At 45.5% G+C, this 12,374-nt stretch overlaps 1 protein-coding gene across 1 annotated transcript; it reads right to left on the bottom strand.

Annotated features, from left to right (window-relative positions):
* Window positions 1–2,135: 2,135 nt before the first annotated feature.
* LOC149271854 (DCC-interacting protein 13-alpha-like) lies at window positions 2,136–10,972 on the bottom strand. Its single transcript, XM_089507063.1, has 22 exons — window positions 10,919–10,972; window positions 10,494–10,592; window positions 10,142–10,201; window positions 9,776–9,847; window positions 9,544–9,631; window positions 9,119–9,160; window positions 8,735–8,793; window positions 8,455–8,601; window positions 8,142–8,224; window positions 7,770–7,928; window positions 7,441–7,629; window positions 7,176–7,218; window positions 6,739–6,795; window positions 6,071–6,162; window positions 4,390–4,566; window positions 4,191–4,240; window positions 3,856–4,030; window positions 3,448–3,484; window positions 3,142–3,288; window positions 2,937–2,987; window positions 2,721–2,810; window positions 2,136–2,285 (listed from the first exon to the last, which is right to left on the bottom strand). Exons 1-22 carry the CDS (start codon window positions 10,970–10,972, stop codon window positions 2,136–2,138), a joined length of 2,121 nt encoding a protein of 706 aa, XP_089363189.1.
* Window positions 10,973–12,374: the final 1,402 nt, after the last annotated feature.

The raw sequence follows: 12,374 nt of genomic DNA, 5'->3' as shown, positions 1-12,374 counted from the left end.
TTGTGCCCCACGCGGCTTCCATGGCAACGGTTTCCAGGAGCGCAGAATACAAACCTCGGAACAGTCAGGGAGACGATCGTCCAAATCACCCCCGATACGCATCAGAAAAACGGCATTTACATCAGCCACGGAAAAAAATACTAAAATCATTAACTCTTTGTGGTCACGGCTTCCCGGGCGCTTGTATAACTTTTTTAGTAATGATAGATTGCAAGCTTATCGGGCAAAGTTAGGTCAGCGCTTCACGGACATTCACTGAACGTGTAGAGCTCATGAGGGTAGAAACGTCGGGCGAGAGGATGGCGGACGGACAGAGACGCGCCAACCAAACTGGAATACGAGAAAGTGCCTGCTGAGGCTTCTTACGCTTTTGCTTTTATTCCTCTTGAAGGGACGCTGTGGCACATTCTGTACCCTAATCTGTGCCGGGGGTTAACGTGCTTGCACCCTCATTGAATTCAAGGTTTTGGTTATAAACAGACAGACTCTGGTTTCTGTACATTTCTGTTAATAAAATGTGCATTTTTTTAAAGGTTGACTGAAGACAAGAGAATTCTGGTCCAAAATAAGACAAAAAAAAAAATCTGTTTTCGTTTTCTTGGGCCTTATAGTAAGCGGCGCGTCCGAAAAAATATACTAAACACAAGTTGTTCGTACAGATGAGCAAATGTGGGAGCTTCCTAGGCGAGGGTCCCCGGAGCTCTGCCTTCCTTACTGAGTGCTTGGGGGCGGGGAGTGGGAGGGGCAGGGGTGGGAGAAGGTGGAAAGTGGGGGTGGCCAAGCATTGCTGCGCTCCCTAGAGGTAAAAAAAAGAAACTGACCCGGAGACCCTGGTAAGCAAAGCTTCACTCCGAGACTCCGGGTCAAACTCTGGGAGATCACAAAGGAAAGGAATAAAACTTTACAAATACAAGTAAAAAAATCCACAAACTAAAAAAAAAAAACCAACTGACAATGACGACGCCGTTAAGATACAGGTCAAGGTTTATTTTTGACCCCGCAAACAATTTCCAAGTACAAATTCCTCAATGGCCACAAGCACCACGGGGTGGTGTGATTGGAAAATACATATAAAAGACAGAAGGAGCGCAATCCCTATCATCCACGTCTACAACCCGCTAACAACCGAGCAAAGGCCACCCCAACATCAGCCTCAACCAAACGCACTCCCTTAATCCACCACAAATGCACAATTTCCAAACAAAATAACTTTCGGCTTCACAAAACTTTGTCTTCTCCTCGGATTAGTGAATTCCCCTATTTACAGTAATTAGTGCAAAGCGGTACATTCACAGACGTCAACTTTTTTTCTTTGATGGTAGTTTTGATCGAGAGCCACGGACAGAGAGCTCCTCGGCCTCAATAACCGGACTGTTTGAGTTGCTCGACGCACGCGAAGGCCGTGGCGGAATTAGCAAGAGATTCATTAAAAATAGTTACTTATAAATGAAGTTGGATATTTAGTTTAATATAATTGTGTATAATTCTCTCTGCGTTTAGTGTTTAGAGCCCTAGTTCTCTGAGAGAAGCTGAGTGACGATCAAACCAAAAACCCTTCTAAAGCAAGGATTTGCCGTAGTTACCCTCCATAACTGCCCCATCCCCGACACCCCACCGAGCATGCGCCAGGGGAAGATCGGCAGTAAATATCATATATTAGTTACGATGTTGCTGCATTATCTGCTGTGCGTCAGGAAATGTCATGATCGTTAACAACCCTCCACCCGAAGTGCATCCCGCGCTCATTCTGGGATAATGAACATTTTTAACACCTCGTTGCAATCAACGCTTTCATTATACCGTCCATTAATCTACCAATTAATTAATCAAATCTAAAGCAATCACTGAACAAAAGACACAGGAGGATGGGACCGGGGCAGCCTCTCTCACGAGTCCCGACAATCTTCCCGTGCAATATAACTGCAGCACTTCTCTCATTTCCGCACGATAAAATGCAATGTCACGCACGACTCGCAATATCCCTTTACAGAAACCTTTTAAAAGGCAAAACAACGCACGGGCATCATTTTGTTAAAAAAGGCTTTCGTAATATTAATAACAAAAAAGGAGCGTTTGATTCCGTTTGCCTGGCATGTGTCTTGTGCTACTGACTTCAGCCCAGGACTCTCGCCGTCTCACGCTTCAGATTCTCGTTTTTTCTTCACGTCTTCACCAACATCGCTGTCCTCTGATTGGCTGCTGCTGAGAACCACAAACTGCCCGTCCGCACCCGCCTGGTTTGGTCTGCTCGACGCCGCAATCAGACGGCTCTGCTCTTCCAGATCCTGGGAGAATTTAAGAACAGAATAGCTGCTGTCAATTGATTACCATACCGATATACATTAAATACCGATATACATTAAACACCGATATACATTAAATACCAATATACATTAATTATCAATATACATTAAACACCGATATACATTAAATACCAATATACATTAATTATCAATATACATTAAACACCGATATACATTAAACACCGATATACATTAATTATCAATATACATTAAATACCGATATACATTAAATATTGAATATCTGTTTCCTATTCATTTAAGGATAAACAACCCTCTGCCAAAAAAAGTGCCGACCTCTTTGCGTTCATTAGAAGAACCCCGATACATTTCGCTCGCCCTCATACCTCACGTGCGATTCTTAATTCTGTAATTTAGGAGATCCCAAAAAAGCCAGCAGGAAACTAAGGCTTGTTTTACCTTTTCTATCTGCTTCTGTTTGTTGATTTCTTTTTGCTGTTTTTCTTTAACTTTCTCCATTTCCTTTTGTTTTTCAGACGCCCTGCGATCCTGGGAAAAAGAGAAACGGGGGGGTTATGCGTCTGCCCTTATCCGGGGTGTCCCCGATTGCCTTCAACACTTATAACACTATATAACTATAAGTTATACACTAATATAAAGGCAAACACCACTCACCAGCTCCGCGTGAAGCGCTATCTGCTTCGCCAATCCGACGGAATCACAAATCTAGTAACAAAAGGGAAATAAAAGAATTATTAGCGAAAATTCTATGTTATTCGGAACGTGATCTCGGATCTGCGGAGCCAGTAACAGTATCACTAGAGACATCTATTCTGGATAAAGTGTTAAAGTGTCAGCAGAGACAAATTCACACAAATACCTTTTCACCCTCGTTGTTTGACTCGAAAATGTAACAAACAGAATACGGGCGACCCTCGGATCCCCCGCCGGGCGAGCGGAGCACAAACCCAAACAGACGCTTATTTTCCTGGTGGGTGGCGTACAACACGACGCTGGGTAACGGAAACTGGGGGGGGGGGGGGGAGAATAAATAAAATATTACAATTTATTATATTATTATTATTATATACAGTTTAAAGGCAAATATTTTGTGACCATAAGAGCTGAAACGCCCTTAAATATAAGACGAATGATGTTTAAGGAAATGTCAGTATAATTCACTCACCCTCAGCCGCGTGACTTGTGTTTGTGGATCGATCAACCTGTCAAAGATCAAGTGTTTATATCACAAACCCGAGCCAACGGAGTCTCCAACAGCTACGGTAAAGATCTATATTGTGCGTATACACACACGTAGCTCAGACACAGGCTCTATGGAGGATTCGTCATTAATTAAATGTAAAAAAAAAAAATTAATTAATAAAAACATTTTTGGTTTACTTTAAGCTTTTTTTATTCCGGCGTTCATTCTATCCATAAAGTGATATTTGTTAATTTTCTAAATTTGGCTGACGGATAAATCCTGGAAAGTTCTTAACAAATCGGGTAAAACGTACTCAATAAATAATGATCGTGGGATAATCTTTGGCACACTGGAGATGCCCTGATAGGGTTAATCATGGTGGTAACTCACTTTAAACAATCGCAGGTCACGAGGAGGTGGGATTCGGTCATACGGAAGATGTTATGTATGGCGCGGGCCGCCAGGATCTGCCGCATGGTTTCATATACAACCTCCGTGCTGTCATCGGCTTTAACCTCCATAGACCCCAGAAACCGGACGATGAACAGCTGGTGGAGTATGGAGTCTGAAACACGCGGCGGGAGAGGAAGGCAGACACGGATCAGGTCGTGATAACACCAGGAACACAGAAAAGAGGCAGTCAGGGAAAAGAAATGGATCATTTTTGGAGTACTAATGACACGTATGATGATTACGTGTTCAAAAAGAAACGGCTGTACAGTCACCTTCAGACGATTCCGATTTCTCTCCAGATTCACCAAAAGGATTTGTGCGTCTAAAAAACGACAGAGAAAGATGAAGTAAATGCATCAATTTAACACTTTTAAGGTGTAATAAAAGAGGAGCGTCGACCCTCAAAACAGACGAATCAGACGTCTTGGTAAACTTTATAGACTAATACAGAGCAGTTAATGCCCGCCGTACCTGCCAGACTGGGATTTTGGTTGCCCGGATTGGTCTTCACTGACGGGAGAAATGATATCAAACTGAATGGGGGTATCCGGCACTACGATGGCGTCCAGGGAGAGCGCAGTGAGTGCCGAGGAGTCCGATCCCACCGAGCTGGTGCTGTTTGTACGCGCGGTGCGAGGGCGAGACGATCTGAAGGAAACGAGAGGTAGAATCAGCTGATGTATCGTGTTTAGCATACCTGCCGCTATCTGGATTCATACGAGCGCCGCATTGTCTGCCAATCACAGAGCATCGTATTTCAGAGAATGGTTTCCTAAATAAGTCACTCAGTCAGCAGGGCAGACTCCAGACATATCAGTAATAAACCCGATGACCATAACATTCGGCAGAAACCAGAATAACTCGACCCCCAAGAGGGGTTTTGCAGAACCTAAAGACAGGAGATTAAGGGGCAGTTTTACAATCCCCCGCGGGTGTCTCATTACCACTCAGGATTATTTTACCGGCCCTGCTGGTTCTCAACTGGAGACTTTCCCAAAGGCCTAAGGTCTGAGGGCCAAGACGCCAGGGGCCAGCGATCCTTATTTTAGACGCAGCTTCCTGCTGCGGGTACAATATATTATAATATATATATATAGATATATACACACACATATACATATATACACACACCGTATTTGCTCGATTATAAGACGACCTATAGGAAAAAATTGTTACTAGTAAATAAATAATCATGTAAACTATTTTTTTGTTTTTAATTTCCTTTTATTTACCAACCTGCCCCCAGTTATGCACATCTGCCCCCAGGCATGCCTTATACCCTCCTATATGCCACTCTGTCCCATGATATGCCTTTTAACCCCCTATATGCCACTCTGGCATATAGGGGGTTAAAAGGCATATCATGGGTTAGAGTGGCAGATAGGGGGACACTTACATACCCAGACACCAATATACCCACCCAGACAATTCCCTACCCACTGAGACACTTACCTACCCAGACACCAATATACCCACCCAGACACTTCACTCACCGCGATGCCTCAGCAGGCGCTTGCTGCAGCTCCCACGGGATTTCGGCATGACGCTGTGTGACCCCGCTAGGCCCCGCCTTCTCCAGAAGATTGAAGAGGTCTTCCGGATCTGCTACGGGTCCCGGTCCTGCTTCTGGACCAATCTCCCCAACCGGGTCTGCTTCCCCGCAGTGGGTGGGCTATCCCGGGAGTAGGGGCGTGCGCAACCTCGGCTGCTGCCGGCACTTTCGCCAGCGCTCGGTGATAGACACCGGCAGCAGCTGAGGGTATCATACAGGAGGATCCAGGTCCCCTGCAGCGATGCGGGGGATCTGGATCTTAGTCTAATAGTCAGACCTCATTTGAGGTCTGATTAGAAGACGACCCCGATTACAAGACGGTGTATATATATATATATATTACATATAATATATATATATATACACATAATAATATAATATTATATATTATCTAAAATATAATATTCTGCCGATGCATCCCTTGTAAGCTCATGAGTGGCGCCCCCCGACGCCCAACATCTTGTTATTATAAAAGTGTCATAAGGCTTAGGTGGCAGCTCACAGCAGGGTCCTCAACTCCTGTTATATCTGTAAATGCACTCGTGTTATATATTCGTTACATCCCATATTTAAGTTGTACAGCGCTATGGAATATGTTACCCTGAGGGCTTCAGGCTCTCGTGCCGCTGCTGGAAGGAAGGAGAAGGAGTGACGGCCTCCAGGGCTGACTGGTTAACTCGCGCCGCAGTCTCCTAGGTTAGAAACAGACAATCTCTGATCAGAAGGCTTTATCAAAGAACTTTCCATCCTTTCAGAACACAAAGGTCACGCATATCAGCACAAAGGTCACGCATATCTCCCCGCCACGAATATGAATAACGTCTTCCTGTACCACGTTGGGAGCTCAGCAGCCATTTCTACGCCGATATAAGAACAGAACTTTAGTCTTGTAGCGGAGGACACATTTTGGGGGTTAAGAATTAAGTAACGGTTTAGAGTCGGAAGGAACTTGGCTTTTCTTTTGTTTAATTATTATACAGATATCTTGTTTTTTTTATTTTTTAAATATGGCTCCCAAGCCTTGTAGTCACGTGGCTTATAGCCTGTACGTGACCAGCGCAGCGGCACACGGAGCCCCAAATCATTATTCCGCCTCAGCTTCTGCTTTGCAGGAACATTAAATGCTGACTTTATTCCTTAAACCTTGCAGGTTTTTTCCAGATGTGAGAAATAAAATTCAAATTCTTTGCTCAGAAAAACTTCCTAATAAACTGTATTTTTGGCCAATTCTAAAATTCCCACAATTCCAAAAAAATAATTGGACGTACCTCAGGATTGTCGGTTAAATATATGCGTTTAGAGATGTTATTTATTGTAGTAATCCACTGCAACGAAAAACAAGTATTATTATACATTTTATATACATTAATATACCCACATTAACACTGTGTGTGCCGGAGCAGTACGCAAACCCAGACGCAACCAAATCGCAAACAAACATTTCCACGCATGTCTTTATTACTCGACATGTGCGTGAGTGGACGCAATTAATTCATACATACAATATACAGAATAAAATTTATTGGATAAAAACAGCACGAAAAAATCTATCACTAATCAAATTTGGTAAAAATAAATAAAAATAAAATAAAAAAATAGAAGATATAGAATAACCAAATAACTAATTATAACCAAACCACAGCAATTTGTAAGTAAAATCAGAGAGTAACACAGAAGTACAGAGAGAATTATTTCGTGTCCGTACCTCCTCGCTGTCCTTCCTGCTTTCCGCTTGTAAGATTACAGACCTTAAGATAAAAAACACATTAAAGAAATCATCTACAAATCAAACACTTAGAACTAACAGAGCGCGGGGTTTTGTTCTTTTTGTTTGAATGGCTGATTTTTTTTTTTTTTATATCCGACCCACTCAAAGCCGCCGGCTCCTCTGGCGGTAAGATAATTAACCCCTTTAACCCGGCGGGGGGATACAGTAAGTCAGACGTCCCCAGCGCCCGTTAGGTACTCACTTTTTACCATCGAAAGCCGTAATCTGGAAGCAGTATCTCCTGTCCTCAGAGTCCACGGCCATCACCGAGCAGTTATCGATGTCCATGACGAGACCTCCGGCCACGTCCCCCCTGGCCTGGCTCATCAGATTCCCTCCCTGAGTGAAGAAGTAATTTCTCTCCCAGCTCGAAGAGACCAACCCGGTTTTACTGGAAGAGGAAGCGGCAAAGACGTCACGCTCCGGCACACGCAAATTACACGCCAAGGACACGCAACTAGCTGTCCACTAAAGAACGGGCGATGTATCTGTCCTCCCTCAGAAGACAAACACGGTATGAAGCGCTCGTACTTGCGAATGTTGAGGTAGCCGGCTTTACGGGTTAAGTTGCGATTGATGGGAAGCTTTTTTGGGTCGGGATCCGGTAAATATAACGGTTCGCTGGCCACCTCCATGTCCTGTATCGTCTGCTGCATGTTTTCCAAGTCGTTGTCCATTTCTCTGCGGACGCTGCGACGGGGAAATAAAAATCATATGTCACGGAGGGGGGGGGTTCTATGTCTATCGGTGTCCGAAAAGAAATAAAGTTGGGAGGTTCAAAAAGACAATAAACTGTCCGCCGCGGGGTCGGTAGAAGTTGGTGAATGCAGTTTTTTTTTTTTTAACCACAATAAAAGGGTTAACAAACAGCAAATGAAAGATTTACAATAAAACGCCACTCACTTCTGGACGCTCGTACCGATGTTCGTCAGAAATTCCTCCAGCTGATCGTTGAGGTTTTCTGAGCCCATTTTGAAAAAGTTTATCTTTATTAAAAAAAAACAAAAAAAACGTAGATCATAAAAACTCGAATTACAGAGAAAAACATTAAAATGCATCAACCAACAAGGAACACACGGATGCAACTGGTTTTAGTGGCCAGAGCTCCGCGCCCCCCCTCCCCCAGTATAAACAGTAATGGTTATAGAGTCCGGCACCGGTGATGCCAGGAAAGCACCTGCATGCATTACGAGGGTACAATCATCTAAACGGTTACCTGCGCCTGCATGTACCCTAACAGCGGCTCCAAGATGGCGGTGCGTTTCTTGTACTGGATGACGTTTAAAGCACAGAAGTAATGCATCATGGTCTGGTGCTGCTTCTTCCTGGCCGTGTAGACGTCCTCTGTGGCTTCGAATTTAGTCTACGAAATAAACGTAAGCGCGTCACGTTAATGCACTGGCACAAGGTGGGGGGGCGCTTATCCGTGGCATTAACCCGCAGTGCCAGGAAGGGGTTAATGATTCCCACCCTATGTAATGATGTCATAATACAACCTTTTCATTCTCTCTCTTTTTGGACAGCCGGCTGTACCGGTTAATCGCTTGATCGTGGTCTAAATGAGAAAAGCAAATTATATTACAGACTATTATTTGGGGTGATGAGTGTAAAAAAAAATATAAAAAATATATATCAATAACTAATCTTACGAAACGGTCATTTAAGTCTCATTCATAACATTTAGACAGGAAGAGTTTTCACTGCATTTGTTCCTCCTTGATATGCTTGTATGCTATTCCTTGTATCCACTACTTTTTTTTTTTTTTTACACAGTGCAGTCATAAATTCAAGACAGAAGTCAGCGTTTTCATTGAATACTAATAATTCAAACTGAGTATTTCTATAAATTCTCTCTAGTAGAATATAATTCGGATACGTACCGTTACTGGCCATTTGGAAAATTTCTTTAAAAGTCAGGATTTCTGGAACGAGAAATAGAAATATCAGGAATCTCATCGGCGGGGAACGGAAAGCAAGCGCATGAGTAACGGGTCCGGCGGTCTCAAGGACAAAAGACAGAATTCCGCCTTCTTTTCCGCAGCTCCTCCCCTTCTCTTGCCTCTTGTTCTTCTTTCTTCGTCCTCTTCTCCGTTTACCAGGCCTACCGGAGCACTTCTGCAATAGGGTGGAGCCTCTGTGCACACCCTCTCCCCCAATTGGAGGAACAGAAGAGAGGTTGTCCCTCTGTGGCTCCGGCCTTTGGCTGAAGTACTCCAAGAGGCCAGAATATAAGATTTTAAAGCGTGCCGCCTAGAATCGGGGTAATTCGATACTTTTCTCAGCGGGACCGGAGAATCGGGGTTACCTTTTAAATCCCGTTCTTTAAACTGGCTGATCGGAAACATCATGGCGTCCGCCAGCTGGGTGGAGAGTACGGCGTGGCAGGAGCTTAGCTGTCAGGATAAACGTGAGCCGGTAAGGAGAGGGGGGCTGGGTGAATAAACCGGTACATACATATTCATGCAAAGGGGGCCAGCAGAGGGAGCCCGGTTCAGACGTCGCCGGCCCTTTAAGTGCATGCGCTCCCCGCGACTTACTTCATCTATGACTTTGGAAAACTGCTGGAGCGTTGAAGTCATGACCTCATCATCGCCCCCGAGAGGGAATCTCTGCGAAACAAACAAAACACTCAGTCCGGCTCCCAGCGGAAGAAGCCAACAGTGGCTGCGGAACTACAACTCCCATGATGCCCCCCCAGTACTGTAACCTCTGTTTGTGTGACCCGCACCCCCCCTTTGATATTGACCCTTAGTTCTCAGACGCCCAACCCTTTGGCACTTCCAGAGTTAAAACTGTAATTTAAAATGACAGAAAATGTTCCATGCAGGAGGCCGCAGTCCGACAGCTCCCGCGGGGTCCCGGGAATGCCGCAGCGTAGACCACCCCATTTTTTTTTATCGTACCTGTTTCTCGTATTCTTTCAGGAGTTTTGAAGTCAGGTGGGTGGCCGCGCTCAACTCGTTCTACGAGCAAACGAAAAGGATAAGAGCTCGATAACAGCGGGCAAAGCGCTCCCGTCCCTCTGCTTCCCCAACCGTGTGTGTGTGTAAACGTGTGTGTGTGTGTGTGTGTGTAAACGTGTGTGTGTGTGTGTGTGTGTGTGTGTGTAAACGGGTGTGTGTGTGTAAACGGGTGTGTGTGTGTAAACGGGTGTGTGTGTGTAAACGGGTGTGTGTGTGTGTGTGTGTGTGCGTAAACGCGTGTGTGTGTAAATACCCCCCCTGCTTTGCACGCGCTGCGGTCTGCCGTTTGCACCTGGGCGTCGTAGATCCGCTGCATGGCGCGATACAGCTGACCGGTGTAACTGGTGATGGCCGCCGCATCTTCTTCAAACACTCCCAGGAGCGAGCGAGTCTGCCGAAAACGTGACAAAGTCAGCAAATCACAAACACCCATCACACCCCCACCAATCAACACCGAGAGTGCCAGAGCCCCCGCGGTGTCACCCACCCGGGACCGGCCCCTGCAATGTCACCCACCCAGGACCGCGGTGTCACCCATCCATGGTTGCTATGGTGATAAGACCTCTTTTAAAAGTCACCATCTCGGCTACCAGGGTGTCACTGTCTCTGAGTATGAGGGTGTCACTATCTCGGGGTATCACTGTCACTGTCTGGGGGTATCAGGGTGTCACTGTGTCACAGGATCTGTCCCTGTGCCCCTCCCCAGTAACCTCTGACCTGGGGACTGTCCTCCAGGGTCTCCTCGATGGGCAATTTGTCGATGCCGAGCATGTTGGTGCTCCTCGGGGTAACAGGGGCAGAGTTGGGGCTCGCGGGGTCCCTCGGCCAGGCGCGGGGTGTCTCGGAGCTGGAGATCCCGAGCAGCTGATGTGCGGGCCGGAGAGACTGACAGCGGATGTCCCGCCCGCCAGCGTCTCATTGGCTCACGGGAAATGTCTTTCAAAAACAGAGATCTCTAATTGGCCCGTAGAAACGCCATTCACGCCGGGTTACTAAGGGGTGAGGTAGGTAGGAAGTTGTCATGATGACGCAAGATGCCAAACATTCTGCACATGCTAAACGTGATACGGTGACATATTACATGGGGTAGGGTGACATATTACATGGGATGCAGTGACATATTACATGGGGCACAGTGACATAGTACATGGGATATGGTGACATATTATATAGGATACAGCAATCTCACTGTCCCATTGTTCCTCGACCTCCTAATAGATTGTAAGCTCCCAGGAGCGGGGCCCTCCTCTCCGGTATCTCTTCTCGTATTTTTGTCCATTTTGTATATTGTCAGCTTTCATGTTAATTTTCCGCTGGTGCTCTAGAAATAACGTTTAATTTGCATGATATACAGTGACACGCTACATGGGGTACAGCGACATGCATGATATACAGTGACACGCTACATGGGGTACAGTGACATGCATTATATACAGCGACATGCATTATATACAGTGACACGCTACGTGGGGTACAGCGACATGCATGATATACAGTGACACGCTACATGGGGTACAGTGACATGCATTATATACAGCGACATGCATGATATACAGTGACACGCTACATGGGGTACAGTGACATGCATTATATACAGCGACATGCATTATATACAGTGACACGCTACGTGGGGTACAGCGACATGCATGATATACAGTGACACGCTACATGGGGTACAGTGACATGCATTATATACAGCGACATGCATGATATACAGTGACACGCTACATGGGGTACAGAGACATGCATGATATACAGTGACACGCTACATGGGGTACAGCGACATGCATTATATACAGTGACATGCTACATGGGGTACAGCGACATGCATGATATACAGTGACACGCTACATGGGGTACAGCGACATGCATTATATACAGTGACACGCTACATGGGGTACAGCGACATGCATTATATACAGTGACACGCTACATGGGGTACAGCAACATGCATGATATACAGTGACATGCTACATGGGGTACAGCGACATGCATTATATACAGTGACACGCTACATGGGGTACAGCAACATGCATGATATACAGTGACACGCTACATGGGGTACAGCGACATGCATGATATATAGTGACACGCTACATGGGGTACAGCGACATGCATTATATACAGTGACATGCTACATGGGGTACAGCAACATGCATTATATACAGTGACA

Source organism: Sceloporus occidentalis, unplaced genomic scaffold (genome assembly GCF_023333645.1).
Source record: "Sceloporus occidentalis isolate IW3139 unplaced genomic scaffold, rSceOcc1.0.p SCAF_455, whole genome shotgun sequence".
Classification (NCBI taxonomy): domain Eukaryota; kingdom Metazoa; phylum Chordata; class Lepidosauria; order Squamata; family Phrynosomatidae; genus Sceloporus; species Sceloporus occidentalis.
This window is presented reverse-complemented; position numbering and strand designations above follow the sequence as displayed.